A 23,842-nucleotide genomic window follows, 5' to 3' on the forward strand; every position below is an offset into this window, starting at 1 on the left:
TCCGATCTTGCCGACTTTCCTGGTTCGAGTCCAGTCTTTCTTCGATCTTTTTAAAAATCGAAATCTACAATTTGTATCTGTATAAAATGGCGCCGTCTACTGATAGTTTTGAATCGTAATTCGTGTCGAGAATAATGAAAATCTGCGGTCGTTTCACGATGCTATGAAGTGGCATGAATGCCCGAAATCCAGGCCGTGTGAGGCAAACTCGAAAAGAGCGTCCGTTTAAAGAAAGACAGCGAGACACCTCAACGGAGTCGACCCGTAGTACTAGTTCAAGGAACGACAGCCGCATAGACATTGCAAAAAATCGTAAACAACGCGAAAACAAAGCCGACGAGCAAGTCAGCAGAGCGAGGGATAAAAACTACGATATTCCTAATAGGGTTCCTCCTGCAGACTTGAAAGACCGAGGAAAAAATGAAAATTTAAGACGGTCTGAAAAGAGCTCTGGCTTTCGTGAGAAAAACAATGCCCTGGTTCAGAGCAGAGATGGCTATCGCGATTCAACCAAAGGTATTTTTACTATTCAGCTGAGTTATGTGGCAGATTATTTAATTTAATTTCTAGCTACCTATATATTAATTACTATTAAAAGTGATTTGGTTTCTTATTCATTTTATGCAGATAAATATTTTATGTATGAAATAATGGTTAATTATTATTATTCCAGGAAGTCTTGTAATTGATTTTGTTGATTAACAGTAACTCTAGGTCAAATAGTTGCCCTATTATCTACACCTAATCTTACATCCTATTGTGTTTTTATTAAAAGGATTATGTCAGTGATGGTTGAAATCGGAAAGTAGAAATTGGAAATCTGGCTGTTGTTTCTAATTATTTAGCATAATTGTTATTAAATGTAACTATTTTTAAAGAGGGGTTATGTACAGCAGCTTCTCTGCATCGGTTCTGCTCGTAGTTTCATTGAACATAAGCTCCCTTTCTTATTCATTTAGAAATATAGTGAAATGTGATAAATATTCTGACAGCTAGGACAGGATATTTTAAGATAAATAGTCATATTCAATATGTAAACAAATGTTTGTTAACATTACTGACTGTAACCCACCTTAAGTCGGACTTACTACAGCTAAAAGTTGTTTCTATAAAGTGTCTTATTATTTAGATCGGAGAGTTGGCAACTTTAGTGATGATTCGCCATTGTCACTTCTCATCAGACAAATCAACAAAGAAAGTGACAGTGAAAAACGGCTCGCAACTGCTAAGAAACTTGAAGAATTTGTCAACCAACCGACCAATTTTCAGGTAGGAATTTTTGTACCAAAATATCCCGCAGTCTGTACTGTATTTTCAGATATTAACTCGTAACTCATTGTACCAGGCTGTGATTAAAGTTGTTGATGAAATTTTGAGTTTTGCCGAGGCAATATTCCGTGAAAGGAACCCAAACACATTTGAGCTGAAAGATCAGATTGCAAAATGTGTTGGAATTATTACCGGTCTTCTTGGCGCTGAAGCAAAGGGGTAATTATATTGTAAAAACTATCACTCCAAAATATACTCAGATTGAATTGTGCATATTAGAATCAATGTGTTTTGAAGACTAACAATTGCCTTTCTTATTATATACCAGATTCATATTTTTGCTCATTTCGAAAGTGGAATCGGCTTCGTCAGAGGAACACAAGTCACTACTTATAAAAATTTTAACAAAGGTACGGTCCTCCCTAAATTGCCGTATTCAGTGCATTTAAACATTTGTTTTAATTGAATCTCGGTTTTGTTAATTTCCTAATCTCAGGCAGTGGAGCAAGATGAGAAGAAACATCGATTCAAAGATTTTATTCCGGTTAGTATTGACCTCTGTATATATTTAAGACTTGTGTGGATGAAGAAAGATTTAACCTTGCATGCTTATTCGATTGTAAATCTGAGATAGGAGTTCTTTATCACCAGAATTATATGCAATGGATTTATACAACGTTGGCTACACTCTGATTTTACTTTATTTTTGTCTAGTTGCTGCTGACAAAACTACACAACATATTAGAAAATGCAGACACTTCAGGTTTGACTTGTCTCTGCCTATTGAACATGTGAGAACTACGCAAAACTCAACTATGAACATCTGTATTTAGATCTTCTTCACTCTGTGCTATCAATCATCATGCCGATAGCAGTGGAGTATCCTCAAGTTTTCACACCTCATTTCAGAGTAAGTACAACATTTCTCTTGCTGAAGTTCTAAGTGTCATGAAATCTACACACAAAGTTCAGAAATTCATTATTGACAATACAAATAGCATTGTATATAGCATACAATTAAATATTCTATTAGGGGGTTGTTTACATGATTCAGCTCATCTTGTTTCATAAAGACTTGTTTCAATACATCAAAATCATCTTGCGCTACCAGGCTTATGTAAACAGCCCCTTAGAATCTGGCTGTGTATTTCCACTCATGAAAGACTTTATACTTTTAGGATACTGTAGATATTTTGATTGGTTGGCACATTGATACCAAACAACCAAATCAATTAGTTCAATTCACTTCAGGTAGGTTTAATATTTTTGTTCAATGTGTATGAAATTCTTGTTAAAAAATTCTTATCCACGATTAAAAAACTAAATTCTTTTCGTCACTCTTCAGATTGCTTGATCAGCCTCCATCGATACTGGGTTGCTGATATCAATTTTTCTCTAACACTCCTCACCCAGTTCTTGGAGGATATGGAAGCGTATTCTGAGGTGTTTATCCATTCTTATGGTTTTGTTCTTTCAACTGGGGTCCTCAAATTTCATGGGTCTAGGGATCCCCAATCAATACTGTTTTTATATTATATGTTATGACTTGCAGGAACTGAAATATATTGCGACTGGACAACTTGATGAAAACCAGGTCTCACCACCCTATTCCTCACTGCCAAAGCTGACTGCTTTAGTAAGGTACTGAACTGTGTCTCATAAAATAATATTCATGAACCTTATCACCATAATGTGTCCATTCTGTGTTATTCTACTCTGTGTAACAATAAATTTAATCAGTTAGTGGAAGTGTATCATTTCCCACCATTTATTTTCAGGGTGTTTACCACTGTAATGAACGGAATTGGAGAGTGTTTTACACCAACGAGAAGCCCAACAATAACTCAAGAATATATAACGAAGGTATGTTTGTGTTTTCAGCAACATTCACTAAACTATATGGTCCTTCATTCTTGGACCTCTAGTTCAGTTCAGACCTGATAGAGTAACACTGGATCAATAAGAGATGATCCTTACAAGATCTTCTCGTCTGTCCTAGCTTTCAAAAGGAGTGATTGATTGTGTTCGATCTGGTGGATATTCATTTTTCTACGAAGATCTTTTCAAGACAGGTTTGACACTATGTCATTTCATTTTGTATCATTTATTGGAAAGATTTAACCAATTAGAAAACCTTTCTCTTTTCTCTAGCCAACGAGTGTTTTGGTATAATGTGCTGTTTTCTCAAAAACCAATTTTCCTCCTCTTGCGAAATGACTACCGAATTCGCTTTGGAACAGTTGGAAAGAAAGTCGCTGACCTTTGCGCATACGAAGTCGATTTTAGCATTCGTCAAGCAGGTAATGGCGCGATTTACACTGCAACGGGCGTTAGGAGAATTGGAAATATCTGTGTAACAAACCCTCTAATGTTTCATTGATTAATTTCTCGACGCAAGTAAGCCTTCCTCTGAAGGTACTCGCATATAGCAGCTGAAGCTACGAGGCCATGTTTGCCAGAGCAGCGTGCGAATCTTCTTGTAGATGTCTTTAGCAGCGTGCGATCGCTGGAAATTTTCTTCCATAACATTGCTACGAACTGTTCTTTTCAGGTGATAAAGCACGTGAATGCCGCGATACCTGATTCGTTCGTTATGCTCTTGTTAAATCCAGATTCAGCCATAATGAAGTTGAGATTCTGTGCGGATGAAGAGGTAGTGTGCATGGAATAATCGTAATACCTAAGACCAAACAAATATGCTATAAAATTTATCTTCCAATATGCTTTTTAAGAGACAAGCCTAGCACTGCGGTGATCAACAGTTTAATGTTTACATGTGTTTTCAATCGATGATATTATTTTTATTTCAAGATTTTAAAGCGTTTGATCGAGATCTGCCAATGTCTCATCAACATTAAAAGTGTTTCTCTCATGGAGAGGACGTACGAGTAAGTCGAATTATAGTTATTAACATGCACGTGTGTTCCGGGAATCTCGATCATGTGTCCAAAGTTTGTGGTTCTAATTGCACGTGTTCGAATCATTCTAGAATATTTGTAAAGGATATTCGAACAGCGTATTCACAACTCAAGGAGAACATCAATGAAGATGGGCAAGATGGTGATGATGTCACGTTACTTACTCAAGAAAACGTCGAAAGAAACTCGTCAGCGGTTGCAGTGCGGGAGTCTGGAGACCACGCCGATGATAATATGTCCAGTGAAGTAAAACTGTATCAAGCACAAGTGAAGACTGTGTTTGATCTGCAAGTTTTGGGTAGTCTAAACCTATCACAGCCATCTAACACTAACGTGAGTTTATTGTTTACGATACCATTTGCCAAGTACCTCAAAGATTCACATGGAAGTTTCCAAATAATGGGGGTTGACATGAGTAGCTTCATTTGACATTTAGGTTTTTCTCTAATTCTAGCCCGTTTGGAGAGTCTCGCCATCTCTGGTGGAACTGTTTACCAAGGAGATGAGTCCTACGGATTGGGATATCGCGTTTCGTTTTCCAGCGGTCCAGTACACCATCTTGTGTTCTTTGTACGATCACTGTAAAAGGTAAGAAATGGCACGTAAAATCGTCTCTTATTTCACGGTGAATATTGGTACAAGGTGAAACAACGAGGGAATGGATAAGATCGCGAAATCGGAATGAACTGAAGAGGGAAGAATGAAAGAAAATTGAACATACAATCGCTGGTTCACTCTACTCTTGGCTGGAAAAGATTAAGGATAAGTCTTGTATTTTTTTACAGAAATAAATACTTTCGAGAAGACAGCGCTGCAAATAGAAATAAGAGTGAGGTTGAGATTATTGGCAAAGTTCAAGAAATGATTTTGGAAATCCTTCAAAACGCTTTCTCCTCTTGTGATATCAGGTAGCGCTGGTGAACCAGTTGTGTATTTACTAAGAAATTAATCAAAAAAATAATAACCCAGAATTTGATCGTTCAGGATGTTATGTATCGCATGGATTGTGGATCTCGTGGAATTAGCAAACAGCTCTGAAGATGCGATCAGCATCGACTTCGATGCATTTCTTGAAGGGATGTTACCTCTTTGTAAGTTTTAATCGTCGAGAGTGTCTTGAAATGCTTTGAGTGAGACCTAACACTGCTGGGACGAGTGTAACAAGAGTCAATATGTTTATTCCTAGCTTATCTTCCTGATGAAGATGTTCGTCTTACGGCGAGTGTCTGCATCAAACTTATGATACAGAATAAACTACTTTCCAACGACTGCATCAAAAGGTACTGTGCTAAACGCTTTATGCTTTAAATTATTGTAGGTTTCATTCATGGATGTTTTATTCGACCTACGTTTTTTACGAACTAATCGGACGACTTCACAAGCCGTTTCAGCAACAATGACTTGTTTATTTCTCGACCATAGTTTTGCTTTGTTTTTCAAAGATCATTTCAAGAATGTGTTTTTCACATCACGGATGTATATGAGAATATCAGGGATACGTTCATTCATTTGTTGACCGCTGTGCCAGTTGATCTTGCTATAAGGTATGTGATCCATCTATATCCATATATATCACATCATAATTTATTTGATTAACCATTGATCATCCACCAAGAGTATGTCAGATACCCATAAGTGTCTAGTAGAAGTCCACTAGCTATCCATATTCGTCCTGTAGATATAACTATTTATCCATTATTATCCTCTAAATCTCCACCTGTTATCCATTGATATCCTTAAGATAGCACCATTTATCCATGGTTATCCATTCATCCGTTAACCATTGAACACACCATGCTTCTCTATTTCCTTTAGTTTTGGACCACACAGATCAAGTTGCGACCATCTCAACAGCAGATGCGATTCACCGCTGAAGTTATCAATCATTGGTAGTTGGCTAGCGAGGAAGATTCACATGATGAAGCCATCTACAATCACCTTTCATTCCCACAACTTTCGTGTTGTCAGTTCGTTTATCTTACATGGCGTTCTACCCCCGTGAGTATCGTGTAGTTAATTTACTGCCCCCGGGCGGCGAACTTGATAAAGTCCCCCAACACCTGACGGGCTGACATGGTGATTTCAATGAACCGTATGTCATCACGACTACCAGAAAGTTTACCTCGCCTTGTGTTCCATTTCTAGGAAAGAAGAGAGTCCAGACTGGTTGCTGCACTTGTATCACACCTGTCAGAGACGTTCTCAGGAAAAACAGCACAATCACCCGATGAACGACAAATACTATTTCAGCAGCAAACACGATCCAAACTCTGTTGTTTCTGTGAGTAATCACCATAGAATTGAGTGCGTTTGTACCAGGAGATTCCTGATTATAGCGTCTTTTATCAATTTCTTTGTAATATTTTTAGATCTCCAGCAACTATGCTCTTCTCTGGTTTTGGGCAACGTGGGAAATGGCGCAGTTCTGTGTCTTGGCAAGACTCAAAACACCGCTTGGTCGAGCACAGGACACGTTCCAAGCCATCGAGAGTATGTAACACTATCTATCAAATTACAATACCAAATCCTGAAGGATGATTTATAATGTAAACACTCTCTTTCAGCAGAAGAAATACTCGATTTAAGTTGAACACGCTATGATTTTTCTAGGTGTATTAAGAGAGTTTATGAGTCAAGTTTGTCCAGATCAAGATAAAAAGACGATAAGAATAAAAAAGAAAACTGCTCCTCAAGAACCAGCTAAAACCAGCAAAGGTGGGTTGTTTGACAGTCTGTGTACCATCTTCTGTCCAGACTGGCTTCCTCGTTTTCTTTGCAATGTCTGCCAGCCACACATCTCCTGCCCAGAAAACTCATGTGATCCATTCCACTGGCACTGAAAATCACCAAACTTTTAACACTAGAATTTAAAGTTCAATATTGTTGTCCTGTGTTTTTCTAGAGAGCTCATCCCAGCCGCCAGCTTTCTGTCAACTTCAGGTGAAACTGCTTCTGCAGTTTGTTGAAAATTTGGATAAACTGATGTACAGTGCTTACGAGGGTGCTGCTGTTTCATTACCACCATTTCCCAAGGTTAGTATACACACAGTTAGGTGGTCATTGGTGCTATAGATCTGTGTTCCTAATCAGATATACTTTGATATCCGTCCCTATCATTCAGGCTGTGCGGTTGTTCTTCCGGACAAACAAGTCAACATGTCAGGAATGGTTGTCGAGAATTCGCGGTGTCATCACGTCTGTCTCAATGGAATGTGGAGAACCAGCTACAGCTGTGTACCACGGACTGCAGCGCTTGAAAGAACTGAAAAACGGTGGCAAAGGAAAGGTAGGACAGGTTCTAATGGAACCTGAAATATGTACAGAACAGATTTAGTTGTCTGTTTTATAACGTAGTTCACGAGCAGGCTTTGTTTCGCTTTGATATACTGTATTTCGTTCTTCAGTCAAATTCGCTTTGTTGTTGGCTCTTTTCTTAGGAAAGAGATTTTGAATTGACTGCCCTGGCCGTTGCCAAAGCCTTGTGTCAGCTCAAAGCATCGGAGGCTCTGCAAGGCTTGAGTACTTGGTGTAAGAAACACTGCGAACGGGATTTTCCATGGCTGGAGGCGATTGTACATAAATCAAATGGAAGGTTGGTGAATGAAAGAGGATTTGAGTGAAAATGTTTTTGCCGTAGAAGTCAAACACTGTTGTGACTGAGGTTCTCTGTATGTTGTCTTTTCTTGCAGATATGAAAAAGCTATATGTGAATATGAGAAATGTCTGCAAGTGTTTGAAACTGATGATACGAACGAGGGAACTAAACCAGATACAAGTTCCAACCTGAGCTCAACTGTCCTGAACTTTCTCGTGAATGAGGTAAGAAACCGCACTCCGTTTTCACGGCAGAGGTTGTTGTTTGTTTCAGACAGATGTGGAAGAAGACCATCGTCTTTTCTTTTGGTTAGATTACAGATTGTTACACCAAGTTAACTGATTGGTCAGAGGTTGAACAATGGCAGAAGACGGTCCAGGAAATGAGAGGTCATCTGCCAAATCCTGAATATCAACAGGCCGCGAATATCAAGATTGATATGAACTACGTCAGGTAGGTTTACCAAAGGATGTCTTGTCTCCATTCAAACGTTATTCTTCATATGAATATGGGAGGTCTAAAGTTATTAATATATGTTTAGGGCTTTGCATAACTTTGAAGATGGGGAGTTTGTTGGCGTGCGGGAATGCCTAGAGTTAATTCCTGGTGCATCGCTCAGCTTCATCATCGATAGGATCGGAGGCAGTCCACTCACTTTGGGAAAGGAGGAGTCGAAGAGCGCTGGATACACGTTCACTCCCCCCTGGAGTCCACAGCAGGTGTTACAAGCAAGTGATATTTTTATGATGCAAGCTTTGACTTTGTATTGGACCTCTGGTATGGCCGGGGGTGGAACCAAGAAGGATGAAGTATTGAGGTATCAACCTTGGATTATTTATCATAGTACCATCCTATGTCGAACGATACTATACAAAACTATACCATACCATACCACACCATACCATATCATTCAACCAGAATTAAACTTATCTTCTCAGGAATGAAATACATGATCTACTCAGTCATGGCAGTGATTTGCTCGAAGGTGTGATCACAAATGGTGCAAAAGATTGGCCACCCTCTATTTCTGAAATCCATGCTGTCCAGTACTACGGTATCAACTTACTCTCCAAAGTGCTCTCAGGAAAACACGAGGAGGTGAGACTGTTTAGGAATGTGTTTTTGTAGTTCCTTCGTTTTAACAAGCTTTCGGGTGAGTTTGGCATTTTCCTAGATTGACACAGGCCATATAAGCAGGTTTCATTGTAATTCCTTCTAAGTGCTGTTCATTCTATTTTAGGACAAATCACATTTCATGCCATTCAGCAGCAACCTTCAAACGAAATCCTCTTCGCGGAGCTCTTTGGACAGCGGCGTGATGTGTAAGATACTTCAAATAACCGCCTATAACCATTACCATCACAAACTTCACGGTAAATACCAGGATGAAACGGGAGACCAGCTATCGACCATTCAACTAGCCACGATTCGCACAGCCAGGAAGGAACGAAATTTTCGACTGGCCTATAAACATCTGCGACTATTGCTGTCTGTTCAGAAGGATCAAACGTCCACTTTAACGAAAGAGGAAAAGGCTTCATTGGGGAATTTACCACGTGGGGAACCTAGTGTGTATACGAACATCTTGTGTGAATCCTTGTGCGAAGATCTGACAGCATTGCAATCCACGGAGATGCAGACTACGACCAAATCTTGTATATATAATGAGTCTGCTAAACTACTGCATGCTCTGGGACATACCACAAAAGCTGCGGACGTGTTGTGCTGCAGTCTACTGGAAGATAAAGGGAAAGAGAGTAAGATGGGTTATGCAAAGACATTATGTACGCTGGGAAAATGGTTTCTAGGCGATAGAAAGGTGGTGAACGGTAGCGAACAGTTGAAAACAAACTTGTTGAAAGTTTTGAACTTTGATACGGAAGGCGTTGATGGCGCTGAAGGGATTGCAAGTGTCGACGATGTTGATGTGTTGTGTGGAAGAGTTTTCAGTCTGAGCAGCAAGTGTGCGCCAGATTTGGACAAGGCGTGGTTCATGCTTGCCGGATGGGCTTACAAGGCTGGACGTAAAGTTGTTGAACAAGCGTGGTAGGTGCATGGTAACTCCCTCCCTTTTCCATCGTGCTCAAGAGTAGCGTATTGCTTCCTTCGCCTCGCTGAGCAGTCCGACTTCGACAAGCTTTCAGATGGTTTTTTGCCTGTGAGATCGAACGTCACTTGAGAAATGTTGTAGTGTACAAAGTTGTCTTTTGTCGTTTTAGTTCTGGTGGGAGTGTTGAAATATCGAGAGCGGAACGTGAAACTATCATCGAAACATTGCCTGAGGTTTGTTTACTATATTGTGGTTACTTCATGTGTGCTTGAACTACATCAGGAGTACTGCAGAGATCCAGACAGCTGGAGTCCTAATCTTTCGTCGATGAATTGCTGACCCTACGATGTGTGAAATTCTTTATTTTTAGGAGATGACCAGCAAAGAAACAGAGGAAATTCTTTCTATTTTAAGCAAAGGACATTTCACTACAGTTGGTGCACAAGACGAAGAAATTAACTCTGGTAACGAGGTGAGTGAGTGTGCTCAAATGTATGTTATATACTTACTTTTATATGCCATATTTCGTTAGTCATGAAATTCACAACACTGGTTCATATTGCAAGCAAACTTTCCTTATTTTTTCTAGATTTTGACCCGGGAAGAGGAGACAGTCAGGAAGCAACTCATTGAAGTATCTCAGTCGTTCAGCGAGTCGTGTGTTGAATCACTTGTCGTAATATGGCGTGGAATATGCGAGCGACTCTTCAGTCATTACAGAACCGCTGTGAACGCTTACTTCAAGTATCTGAGGCTCCATGGCAAGGTAGGTGACTGCAGGCGCTTGTTGTCACTCCAGGTTTTCTTACTTGTTTGAATCGCATTCTCTGACGTAATTGATCGACGCACGTGTTCGTATTTCTTTCTTCCAGACTTCTGTCAAAAGTGACGTGGACAGCGATAGACACGTGACCGCCACTCTACGCCTTCTTCGCCTGCTCGTGAAGCATGCCGGGGGATTGAAATACGAGTTAGAACAGGGTTTCCACGCCACCCCCACTGCACCGTGGGAAGGTAAGAACATGTCTTAAAAAACGTGTCGAGTCCGACATCTCAGTGGAAGACGATTCAAGCGCATTTTTAGACACTAACCTTTGAAGATACGTTTCAATATACCCGGAAAGCAATGGCAGCGTCTTCAAACAACGTCGCATTCATGAAGAGAGCCGTTCTCCCTTGTTTTATTTTCATACTAACTCTTCTGACGAAGCCTCTTAGTTGGAAACGTTTAGAAGTGTTTTTGTCTATTTCAGACAGATTGTTTGACCACCACATTTGATAGTAACCTTTTGATACTTCTTCATCTTCAGAAATCATTCCTCAATTATTCTCTCGTCTCAATCATCCTGAGGAGTATGTGCGTAAAGGTGTGACAGAACTCCTGTGTCGGGTGTCCAAAGATTCGCCGCATCTCATATTGTACTCGGCCATCGTTGGATGCTCCGGGAATAACCTTCGACATGATAGAAACACAAACAGTACGTAACGCTAAAATATGAAGAATATGATACCAGGGCTGGGCCTCTTGTTCTCGGGGGGAGGGGGGTATATAGCTGGTATTACTGGTTATTTTTTGGGTTGTCCGAACAGACAGGGCCCTAGAGATTGCTGTAAACGTGGTGTTGTTGCAAAAAATGTAGAAAGATTCCCCTTTTTAGGTTTGATGACATTGGTCGCCAGTCGATCAGATGATCCTGACAATTCTTTCAATCTGGAGGACGAGGAACTCAACTTTGACTTCAACCAGGAGCAGACGTTGCAAAGCGGTTACCACACGATTGTCGAGTCGCTTGCCGACGGCAACTCCCGACTGCTTGCCGAAGTTCAAGACTTCGTCCTTGAGCTGAGACGAGTGACGTTGCTGTGGGAGGAGCTATGGCTTGGCTCCTTGATCCAGATTCATCACGACTTCGAGAAACGAGAAAACCAATTGAATGATGAGATTAAACGAGTTAATTCCAGCACGTCTTTGTCAGGTCAAGAGAAATCTGCGCTGATCAAGGGAAAGCATATTGCTTTAATGAAACCTGTAAGTAGCTTCCAGTTGATCGTAAGACGTTCCAACGGAGAAATAGACGACTAAAGGCATCATGATGTCGATAAACTTCAGGAATTTTGGCGCGTATTAGATGGAAGAAGATTAAACTGAGGCTTACAGTATTTTTCTTCGTCTTTAGATTGTATTTGCATTGGAACAACTTCAGTCGATCACAAACAAACAACCAGAGACGCCACATGAATCGTGGTTTCAGAAAACCTACTCGCCTCTGATTGAGAACGCGCTACACGCATTGAAGAATCCTGAAGAACCCAGTAAGCCTCAGACCAGCTGGGCTAAATTCAGACAGGTTTGTACAAACTGGGCATGCAAGAGTGTCAAAGCTCCTTCCATGGACACCTTCCATAACCCTGGAGGTGAAGTTTTACTACCATTTCTCCTTTGTCCAGCTTCTGCAGTCCTTACAACAGCGATCTCAGAAGAGATCATCTGTCAACCTGAAGCTGGAGGAGATCAGTCCAAAACTCTGTCAATTAAATCCTTCGTTTATTTACATGCCTGGTCAGAAGTTTTCCTTGAGCAAGGCAGGTTTCATTCAGTTGTTGTATTGTATTGCATCGTACGAGACTCACGAGCCCAAAGTAATTCTTCAGAAGTCGTGAAAACATTCAAAGTTTTGTTTTCATATATTTAAGGTTGTGACTGTGAATTCCCTGGAGAACGATGTGGTTATTCTGCCTACAAAAACTCGACCGAAAAAGATTGTTCTGGTTGGATCCGATGGGCAAAAGTACGTGAGCAATGATTCCTGCAGTTCTTCGGTTCTGTCGTCTCTCCAGTCATGACACTTGTCCATTATCTATTGTAATTTGAGTTCTGTTTCTATCCTAGGTATATGTATCTTTTCAAAGGTCTGGAGGATCTGCATTTAGATGAAAGAATTATGCAGTTTCTGTCGATTTGTAATAACATGTTTGCAAAACCTAACAGGTCAGAAACAACGATGAAAATCTCTGGCCATATTTCAGCTTTAGTTCAGGTTAGTCTAGGAAATCGACAGAGAATTTAAAATGTGTTTCGTAAACAATATGATTTAGATGTGAGGAGAACCTCTTCCTGGCTCGTCATTATTCTGTCACACCTCTTGGTCCAAGATCAGGTCTCATCCAGTGGGTCGATGGCGCTGTTCCGATCTTTTCTCTTTACAAACGATGGCAGCAGCGCGACGCCGCTGCAACTGTAGCGCTAACCAAGAACGAACAGGTATGTTCCTCTCTATCCTTCAGTATCACATTTTATCCAGCATGATCCACTAGTTAACTAAGCCTCTTATGGTCGCTATTATATTTCAGGGAGGTGGGTTCACGACCACACCCAAAGCTCCACTTCGACCAAACGAACTGTTCTACAACAAACTGACACCATTGTTGAAAGAAAAGGTAGGAATCTGTCTATTACTTCTTCTCAAAGCAATTCATATCATCCTGTGATGAGATCCAATGATTTAAATGTTGCATGGTGTTGGATATTGTATCATTTTCTATGAAACTGTCCTGAAAGACCTGTACTTTTGATTATAATGTCATTTTGTCCCACGATATTTTTAACCAGAATATTGATGTGAGCGGAAGTAACAGAAAGGATTGGCCTCTAGCGATCATGAGGAAGGTTTTGCAAGAACTTGTCCATGAAACTCCGCAAGATCTTTTAGAAAAGTGAGTACAGGCTTAGCAATAACGCACGGCTCCATATCAACTGTTATGACGCCAGAAATACATATTTCTAAATGATTTTTCTAGAGAGCTGTGGTGTTCAAGCACTTGTATCTCAGACTGGTGGAAAATGAGCCAAAGGTATTCGCGATCTGTGGCGGTCATGTCGATCATTGGTTACATTCTTGGGCTTGGTGATAGACATCTTGATAATATGCTGATAGATTTCACTACTGGAGAGGTGTGTATGTCATTTTGCTCAATCAACTACGGTGTGTAGCCCAGTGTCACGTCTAATGCATCATTCCATGTCTTCACTGTAGATTGTTCATATCGACTACAATATTTGTTTTGAAAAAGGCCGAGGATTAAGAGTTCCTGAAAAGGTTCCTTTCAGACTGACCGCTAACCTGGAGACTGCACTCGGAGTAACTGGAGTGGAGGTTTGTTTTATTCGTGTGTTTATATCTGGTGTAGTCGTTACCATTGAAGCTTGTAGATGGTTTAACTAAGAAAATCATGCTGTGAATACTTGTACACAGAAGTGGAGATTTGTGGAGTGTGGTCTAATCTTTCTCTGTCACGAGTGGCGATATGTAAATGCCATCTACTGGTCTATGATGAAGAGGGGAAAGTATCCCAATTCATACGTATTTTCATCTCGTAGGGAACCTTCCGTAGTTCGTGTGAGAAGGTTCTTCGTGTTCTCCGCAATGGACGTGAAACACTACTCACTTTGCTGGAAGCATTCGTCTATGATCCCTTGGTTGACTGGACGACAGGCAGCGACAACGCCTTCGCCAACGCCTTCTACGGTGGCCAGGCTCTACATCAACAGGATGTCAAGCAAAGCAAGAAAGTTATGGAGAGAACCATCACACAATGTTTGTTTTCATCGCGAGTCGCTGAGATGAGAGCATCGTGGCGAGGAAACAGGTTAGTCAGATGTTTACAAGTGCAGTTAATATGGCCTTCAACTAGTCTTATTGGAATTGGGTGCGTTCTGGGCGAAGATATACAATTAAATACAATTCATTGTTGCTCTAGAGATAGTATGAATGCATCTTTGAACAACTTAAAAGAAGCAGTTGACTCACACTTTTCGACTGTCAGTCAATCCATGGCTGTGTTTGAAAATGATAAAGAACTCCTTGGTCAGATGGAGATACTACAAGCTGCTGTCAAGTCAACCTTGCATCCATTACACGCCGTTCAAGCAAAGTAAGTTGTTCCGGGGGATTCCTGATCCACAATTCTGGGAATAATATATTTATGAAGTGTATAATCACGTTGTCCGGCAATCCATCTTAAACGGATTGTATATTTACCTCTTTGGGTCTAGACCTGTGTAATAATAATACATGAACTATTATCATATTAGATATGATGAACAAGCGAATATGATCAATGACCTCAACAGTGTTCTTCAAACTATCCAAGAAAGATTGAAGGATTGCCAACAATGGGATGTGCAACATCAGGTAATGCACGAGCATTGTTACAACGTCAATGAAAGATTTCATTCAAGCAAAGTTATTCTGTTGCTTCCAGGCTGCGCTCGACACGGTACGTGGAACAAAGTTGGCAAACATTGCGAGCGAACTTGTGAAGCCATTAGATGTCGGTCAGTACAACTTTAACTGCTTTTTATCAAGCTTGAATCATACCATATCATGCTGTAATACTACACCATATCCTACCATATCCCATTCCATACCATACTATTCCCCTCACTGTACAATACGACACCCATCTACCCAACTTTACCATTCCTAATCCTACCATATCCAGCCTCACCAAACCCAACTCTACCAACTTACAGGCTCTTTTTCTTGTACTGTAAATTTAGGTCTGCCAAGTTTTGCACCGGCTATTGTTTTTCTTCAAAATGCTGGACAATCGAACACAGTCAGTCAGGTAGGGTAACATAATCCAATAGATATATTTTGATTTCATATTTCTAACAAATTGGTTTTGTTTATAGTGTGAACAAGTTGAAACAGAGCTGACGGGTTTATTGCATAAAAGACGAAGTCTTCTGAGAGCATGTCTTGATGTTATACACACCTACGCCACGGTTATATCACAAGTAAGATGATCATGATGTATCCGTGAATATCACCCTGTGCCATACTACACCATACCATTAAATACCATCAAACACCATACCATTCTTTGCCATACCACACCATACCATTCTTTACCATACCACACCAATGCTGATCTCTGTTATATTCTTCAGTTTCCAGCCACATATTCTCACAACATTAGAAGCTCAGATTGGCAAACTTGGCTTAAACAGTTAATCGAAAATTCATCAACAGCAGAGTAAGTACTGGATCGTCACACCTCATCAACATTTTGTGAACACCTTGTGACAGTTTCCTCATCGGTATCGTCACCGCTGTACACTAAGATTTCACAAGAATTCACTGACCATCTCTTTCAGATGCAGAGCAATTCTACAGGAATATGAAAACAAGCACAACTCTCCTGTCTCCGTCGATGATGACACTGTTGCACTTATTAACGTCGAAAGTAAACTGCAGAATATATTTAACGAGCAGAAAAGCAAGTTTGCTAAGGTAGGCTGTCTACTACTGCCATCGCTTAGTCATATGAAATCACTGCAGTTTTGTTTGAACATTCGTGTGCAAATGGTTGAAGCAAATTTATTTCCAGCATCCAGAATATATCTTCATCTGTTTACTATGATCATTCTACGGATTCCCCCCAGTTTTTTGATGTTTTTATTGTAGTTTTTTGAGAGACGAAATCAGGAGAAAGTTGAGACAACGTTTTTAAATAATACAGCAACTGAAGCGTTTCAAAAGTTGAAGCAATTTGTCCACGGTATGCAACTGCAAGATGTTTACTATATTTTGAATAAGTTCACTTATTCTAACCACATCTGTGTATTCGTTGTTTGTTGTTCTAAGTTAGTATTGAATCATCTCGTTGACAGAGAATGGTAAGGAAGGAAGACTGGCCACTATGCATGTGATGGTAACTGGACTAGCATCACTCCATAAAAGATGTCTCGTCATGGAAAACACGGCAAGAGGTAGAACCAAATGATTTTGAAGCATATTAAAGTAATTAAACCACAGCCCTCAGATATCATTCCTACCCTACCTCACTCAGTTCCTCTGTCAATCATTCATTCACTCCACCATGCAGTGATAATAAGACTGTTCAGGAACTTGACTTAACTTTGTTATTGTTTATTTTAGTGGCGGGAAGTCGGTTATTGGAGCTGGTATCGCGCGACGGAGATTGGTTCTTAGAAGAGCTGTGCTCGATGACGGGAAATGTGATGCAGTTTGCAACATTTGCACGAACATACTGGATGGTAAGACAACATATTCGAATACATAGCAGTGCGTAGTAGTTCAATCTATGTGCATGGTCTGTGTGTTCAATTGATCGATGAAGCCAGATTTACCCGTGTGGAGTCACCATATCACTGGGCATGAAGCAATTCTTTTGAAAAGCCTTCATTCACATCCCACATTTTATCTCTTTTCAGGACGCTTTGGATCCGTCAAACCCGTGTGTTCAAGATGCTGTAAAGTCTGTCCAGGCCCTCGCATCTGTTTATCAAATGTACAAATCATTACAGGTAGGCTGCTTCAATCTTGCTCCTGTTTTGAGGGATGATCACTGGCAACAGATGATGTCCTTTTCAACAAGGTTTCTCTTCACCTTCGGATTTCTTATTTATTTTGATGTGAATCTTTTCTAGGACATGATGACAAACTTTCGTAATATCATTGTTCCCGAAACAATGAAATGTTTGGAAGTTGGCGATCCAACAGTCTTGGAAGTTTTAGGGAATTTCCAGGAAATAATATCATCTTGTGATTTAAGTATTGAAGATATGATCCAAACAGCACATTCCGTGGCTTCCAAGAAGGCCAATGTAAGAAGATCTTATGACACCGCTTTGTACATAAATTCTTAGGTCGATATAATTCTTGCTAAACCAAAATCTATCTTCTGTTTCAAGGACTCACTTGACATTCCAAAGATAACTGCAGCAGCCATTGACTTGGAGGAAAAGATCATGAAACTTTTAAGCACAGGAAAGCACGAACATCCTCATGAGAATGGTAGGCTATGGTCTATAAAATTCTTCATGTAAAACCTTGTGCAACGTTTCCACAAGCTTTCTCAATCACCTGACGATATTTCTTAGGTGAAAGTGAGCATAAGATCCAGATGAGTGCTGGTCAAATGCTACTGGCTGGTTTTAATGGATTATTTACGAAGCTCGAAAGCGAGGTTGACGCGCTGCTGGTCGCTGTTGAACATGTTGATCCTGAGTTTGATGATGGTATTGATGTCTATAAAGAAGTTTGTGAACTCCGGGTTAGTAGAGAGAGAGGGTTAATATGGCATATCAATTGTGATACTGTGTGGTATGTATTGTGTTGGTTGGTGGTACTGTGTTGGAGTGATATGGGGTGTGGTGAGATGTGGTATTGTGTGTAATTGGTTCATGTTTTCCTGGCTATCGTTATCCCAAATAATCCTATCGTTATCCCAAATAATCCTCTTCATTTCTATGACATTGACACGTTAGGTTGATAACAGCGAAGACAATGGTATTCTCAAGACGCTGTACCTTCTCAAAAGACTGAATGTCATGAAGATGTTTTTCACAGACTGTCTTCGTCACGTGAAGAATTTATGCGGTATTATTGGCTGTTATAACTCCGTTTATTGTTCCCAGACTATTCTATAAACTCTGCCTAACATCGGAGGAGTTAACTCTCGATTGCTGTCTCTCTCCTGTCGTGTTCAACGATTGACAAGGAAAGCTTGTATATATCTATATTTTGCCCTTGTTTCATTCTACAGACAGTTCTTCAGAAAGGCAGCCAGACCATATCCTAAGCGAGGATCAACTCTCCGTGTATGTTCGTCGTTACATTGCTGACTTCGTACAAGAACGTATGTTAGGTTTGCCCTCTTTCGTACTCACTAAAACTATCGTACAATGGCTGTCCCTGATCGGTCTTGATATCCCGAAAAACCTCAAAGAAAACGCGAACACATTGGAGAATCTGTGCAAGAAGGTCTGTAAATAATTACTTCTGCAAATTACTTCTGCATATCACTGTTAAATTATCAAATGAATTCGCTGGCTGTTTACGCTTTCATTGTTCATTGCTTGTGTTTCATTCCAGACTGTTGATCAAAACATTCGTCAAGAACTGTTTTCAGCAACAGTATTATCGCAGGCAAATGATTTGACGGGTTCATTCAATACAGCGTGGAGGAAACATGATTTTGCAAGGTTTGTGCTGTCTTGTTCCTGATCACGATTTTCATAAAGATTGCCTGACTCGTTCAGTCTTATTCCCCTAATTCTCTCGTAAGCTAACGTTTGACTTCGTTGTGCTAATCCTCTTCATGCAGACGTCTTGATCTCAACGTCACATTATACCGCTGTGTGGTTCAGAGGGCTCAGCTGTCCTTGGCGAGGTTTCAATGGTTTCACGAGGATATACTTCATGTAGCTCCTGTTCGTGGGAACACCATGATCACACCAACACGTGCTACTGTGATGAGCGACTTGAGAAAGGTATGAATACAAGACACACGTCTTTATAGACACGAGTCTTTGTGGCAGCCATAGGCCTCTGAGTTGAACCATAAACAACTGCTTGTTCTTTACTGGCTTGTTTGTCAAAATACGAGTTGTTTTCATATGATTCATTCTCGTATATTTACAAAGCGTGTTCAAAATCTGCTGTCGCTCGATGTTGCGATGTCGTCTGTACAAGAGAAGTTCACACAGCTGGAGTCGAGTATCGAACAGCGGCTGAAATGGGCCGCTGGAGCCAACCCATCGTTGAATCCAATTTTGAAGAACTTTGAGCATACGTTGAGGGACAGAAAGAGATTGATTGTGGTAGGTGTGGTCAGCCTCAGGTTATCTTCAATCATTGCTTTTCTTCAACAACATTTTCTCTCTAGGAACTTCCCTCATGTCATGTCATATCCTCGTCTATCCTCTATCTTTCCCGCTCACTCAAACTACCTGACAACCATCTTCCCTAATTATCCATTATTCTTCCATATATACCTCCCATTTTCCCTCCCTCCATTCTTTTCTAACTTATCCATCTGTTCTTTAGATTGAGAGCAAGTACTCAAGTGATATTTGTGGAATATCCAACGCTATTCTGCATTTTGAAGCGTTCCGTACCAGAACCCAGGAAGCTTTGGCAGCCGACCAAGCCTTGGCCGTTTTAGTTCATAGGTTTGTTGTAGTGTAGAGATGACAATGTGTGGTGCACTTTAGGCTGTCTTAACAGGATATGTCTAAACTGCCTGAACAGGTATCCCAAATTGGGTAATCCAATGAAAATACAGTATTCCCCTATTCTGCAATTGTAAATAAGCTGTCATGGTTTATATCTGGTTCTCCCCCCTCATTGAAGGGATATTTGTTGAGTGTTGAAGACCCTGTTGTATAAAGAAAGGGTCATGTTCAAAGAAATGGTGAAGTTCTGCCGTGAGTTGTGTTTCAACTACCATCTTCAATCAACAGGTGTGAAGAATGTTCGTCTAAAGTAGAGAAATCTCAGGATAGCTTGAAGGATGTTGAAGATCTTATGGCAAAGATTAACGTAAGCTTCTCTCTCATATCCTCGTAAAACTATCCTCGTTCCTCGGGACTGTGGATAAGATATAAGATGCGTTTGTTCTTCCTTGACAGGTGACGAGCCCACCCAGTGAACCAATCACGTTAGAATGGATGAAAACTCGACTGTCAAACATCAAAGAAGACCTGGTCACCAATCACACTCAGAAATCACAAGTGGATAAATATATTGCTGAGAGCAAAGTAAATAAGACTGAACACTGTTGTACTTGGACCACTGTTCACTAAGCTATATAATAGCGAGCTAAGAATTGAACCTATCCACTATACAACCTCTTGAGATGCACAAACACAGGTTTATGCTTTTTTTTAGGAGCATCTTCGTTCCCAGATCGCCGTAGTAAAAGCAGCGTGGACAGCTCATCAGGTTCTTATGGGTGAAGTCAAATCAATGCTGCAGTCATTAGCAAAGGTACATGAAAGTATTTCTTTTTTTATGCGTCAGCTTCGCAATGAAATTGTTGATGAATCTTGTCCAGATTTGAAATGATTTCTGTCGTTTGCAGGACGAGGAAGCCGTCGAGTCTGTAGGAGCACGTACCTTCATCACGAATCACAACAAACTGAACGAGGTTGCAACCAAGATGTTGAAAGATATTTTGAACAGTAAGTGCATGACTTGACACGTACGAGATTCATTGCATCATTTTGACAGTCTTCTAAGTTCTAACCTCCGAGTTTCTTTTCCAGTTTGCAGCTCAAACGGTGGTGGAAGATCAAGCAATGATCTTGATGAAACGAAGAACAATTACCAACAAACCGAAGTGCTAAACTCCATTAATTCCGTACATGCGATAGCGACATGGTGGGTATAAACCTTGAACACTTCCATTACCGTGGCGATCACATTCTTAATCGTGTCAATCTTCTGTTGCAGGATCTTTGAACAACTTCCTTCGCTCGCCTCGCCATTGGTGGTCGATGCTGGCGCTGAACTAGCCGAGAAACAGTCTGAAAGCACAACATTAACATTTGCTTCAGGTAAACGAACCCTTCATTGCTTCACTCTCTTTTGAGTGATGCAATAACGTAGGAGCTACCACTGTATCTCTGCCAGGAAATATGTGATTGTCATCTCAATCTCTTTTCATTGTCTAGCTCTGCGACAAGGTGGACAGCAAACCGTTGCTAAGGAAACAGTGGCGTCAATGCATCTCGATTCAGGCCCTCCTCTTACACCAGCTCTTAAAGAAGCTCTCAGTCCTCTCCAGGTCTCATCTCCAACAAGACAGACAACACCAGGTAATTATTGCACTATTACCAGGTAACGAGTATAATGCTTGATTGACCTGGAACAATCTGTTTATCCTAGCTGCGAACATTAACAATTATGTTTTGAATCTTCAGGTTCTATAGTGAAGAAATCTTCTACCATTCGTGATCCACGGACAGGAAAAGGTACATATCTATAAGTTAACCTTATTCATACTGGATACCTCTATCAGTTCTAAACTGTTCTTCCTAGAGGTCCAGTACAGGAGGGAACCTAAACTAAACTAACTTTATTTATACTAAATAGCTCTATCAGTTCTAAACTGTTCCTCCTAGAGGTCCAGTAAGGATCATCTCTTATTGATCCAATTTTACTGCAGGACCCAGCTTTATTTATATTTTTACCAAGTAAGGATCATCTTAGGGCCATGTTGTCCAATTATTATGTTTTAATTCACATAACATTGTTTCTAAGCTGTACAAGAACGCAATATGTATGCTATTGGTGTATGGAAAAGAGTGAAGGCAAAACTGGACGGGCGAGATATTGATCCAACAAAAAGAATGAGCGTCGAAGATCAGGTTAGTGAAAAAATAGAATATCATATCATTTTGATACATTGATATGTTCTGATTCGTTAATTGGTTAATTAATATGTTTTGTTTGGTTAATTGTTCTAATTAATGTTGAACAATTGGTTAATGTTCAAATTAATGGAATAGCATTTGTTCCCGTAGAAATATTCATAATTTGTAAATGCGTTTTTCATTGATCCTCCAAAGGTTGACCACATAATTGAGGATGCAACAAGTAAGGACAATCTTTGCCTGATGTACGAGGGTTGGACGCCTTGGGTGTAGGTTGTATATAAACCCCATGAGGCTTATGGGGTAGCCTGGAAGTATACTAGAATGCTCTCGCTGTTGTTACCTTGGTAACTATACGTGATACCCGCGCGGCTCCCGACAGCTGCACGATATAGAGAGAACTGGAATCTCGGATTTAAACTAGTGATGACATAGTTGTTGTTCATGGAATGGCCAGAGTAAACGACATGCAACGCTATAGTCGTAGTTTTGAATGGACGTTCAAGGTTTTAAAGTGATGTAGACGTCGTCAACATATCTCGCTGGCATGGTACAAGGTGAATAATTGATACGCCAAAATCTAAGGTAACTGTCTGGGCGTTAGAAATCTAAACTTTGTTGACGACTAAAAAAGAGAGAGAGCTTGCCTGTTTAAAAGCTATTTGCTGGCTTTTTTTAATATGGAATCATCAATATTGGTAAGCTCTCAGGCATAATTTATGGGTTTTTTTGTTTTTTTTTTCGAGATCAAGCGAGTCAACAGGGCATATAGAGAGGATAGGATTTAGAGGATAATTTGACTTTTAAATCACAGCGCTCTGACAATTTCGCGTTGTAGGGAAATTTTTGTCAGAATAATTCCAATGTATTTCATTGAAGTCTCTCTATATTGCTTTGTGATCCGTTTGAATCAAATTTGACTGTTATGATCCTTTGACAACGGGATAGCTCTAGGCTACGACGACCAATCAACGTCAGGTCATAACACTCGTTCCTATATACCAGCAAATCATTATTATATCAAGTGTTTTTAATTGTGGCTTACTTTATCCCGCACGATAGAGATATGATATCATACAACCATTTTCACTTCAATTCTTGACTTAAGCTTCATCTTAACGCCAAAGCAAATATATCAGGGTTGGAGAATAGCAATTGGTAGCTTTCGAAAGGATCATGTGAACTTGTGGAGTGCTAAATTGAAAACTTCTAGCCAAAACAAAGGAAGCATTTTACCAACGAACGCTATTCCTCCAACCTCTAATTGCGCACAGTATAACAAAATTTTTCTTCGTCTTTCGTTGGTTCTGTGTGAACCAGATTACTCATCGAAAGATATTTTAAAAGTGTTGGCTTTGTGAAATTTACTCAGCCAACAACTAAACATAGTTTCGTGAAATTTAGTTAATTCGTTTGTTCAGGGTAGAAGACGATTGATTTGTCTGTTTGTATTAACGTACTTCGTATTTCATTTGAAGTAGTTTTAATAATTGCTTTACCTAGCTCTGATGTGATGTACTGTAGACTTGTGTATATTAATTGTAATTTGTATTTTGAACACCAAATCAATACTCAGGTGGCACCTTAACCTAAGGCTGTTTTGCGTCGGTCGGATTCTTACTTAAGTTCCGTATGGGAAATCCACTTGCAAAGAATTCCAGCTGGTGCAAAACCACCCAGGTTGAAGTGCATTCTGAAATATAACCGACCAATTTACTTCATTCATGTGAACATAAAAATTAGGTAACATAAGATGACCGTATAAAACGTTTCTATGTTTTCATATATTGAATAAATGTAGATTTTTGTGTGCGATATTTTGT

The 23,842-nt window shown here is 40.1% G+C and overlaps 1 protein-coding gene across 1 annotated transcript; it reads left to right on the forward strand.

Annotated features, from left to right (window-relative positions):
* The first annotated feature begins 71 nt into the window (after positions 1-71).
* LOC114519629 (serine/threonine-protein kinase SMG1-like) lies at positions 72-23,794 on the forward strand. Its single transcript, XM_028539792.1, has 79 exons — positions 72-516; positions 1,130-1,269; positions 1,346-1,488; positions 1,598-1,679; positions 1,766-1,813; positions 1,984-2,032; positions 2,103-2,179; positions 2,448-2,520; positions 2,615-2,712; positions 2,822-2,910; positions 3,048-3,132; positions 3,269-3,341; positions 3,421-3,569; positions 3,821-3,922; positions 4,081-4,157; positions 4,259-4,520; positions 4,642-4,775; positions 4,973-5,095; positions 5,172-5,278; positions 5,374-5,467; positions 5,630-5,731; positions 6,003-6,185; positions 6,333-6,468; positions 6,557-6,677; positions 6,798-6,902; positions 7,090-7,220; positions 7,309-7,473; positions 7,625-7,779; positions 7,877-8,006; positions 8,096-8,235; positions 8,324-8,599; positions 8,721-8,880; positions 9,023-9,828; positions 10,002-10,065; positions 10,203-10,304; positions 10,422-10,598; positions 10,705-10,846; positions 11,143-11,310; positions 11,491-11,861; positions 12,010-12,180; positions 12,281-12,415; positions 12,527-12,621; positions 12,723-12,821; positions 12,929-13,094; positions 13,184-13,270; positions 13,443-13,546; positions 13,631-13,784; positions 13,867-13,986; positions 14,211-14,479; positions 14,591-14,764; positions 14,925-15,024; positions 15,095-15,167; positions 15,393-15,460; positions 15,528-15,632; positions 15,786-15,871; positions 15,993-16,128; positions 16,303-16,396; positions 16,509-16,607; positions 16,777-16,895; positions 17,073-17,165; positions 17,289-17,465; positions 17,553-17,655; positions 17,742-17,914; positions 18,129-18,240; positions 18,407-18,624; positions 18,736-18,845; positions 18,968-19,133; positions 19,287-19,463; positions 19,690-19,814; positions 20,106-20,184; positions 20,274-20,402; positions 20,533-20,631; positions 20,726-20,825; positions 20,910-21,024; positions 21,097-21,200; positions 21,318-21,461; positions 21,567-21,617; positions 21,907-22,013; positions 22,215-23,794. Exons 1-79 carry the CDS (start codon positions 174-176, stop codon positions 22,290-22,292), a joined length of 10,896 nt encoding a protein of 3,631 aa, XP_028395593.1. The 5' UTR covers positions 72-173; the 3' UTR covers positions 22,293-23,794.
* Positions 23,795-23,842: the final 48 nt, after the last annotated feature.

This window comes from Dendronephthya gigantea, unplaced genomic scaffold (genome assembly GCF_004324835.1).
Source record: "Dendronephthya gigantea isolate DGI-Jeju-01 unplaced genomic scaffold, DenGig_1.0 000013F, whole genome shotgun sequence".
Taxonomy (NCBI): domain Eukaryota; kingdom Metazoa; phylum Cnidaria; class Anthozoa; order Malacalcyonacea; family Nephtheidae; genus Dendronephthya; species Dendronephthya gigantea.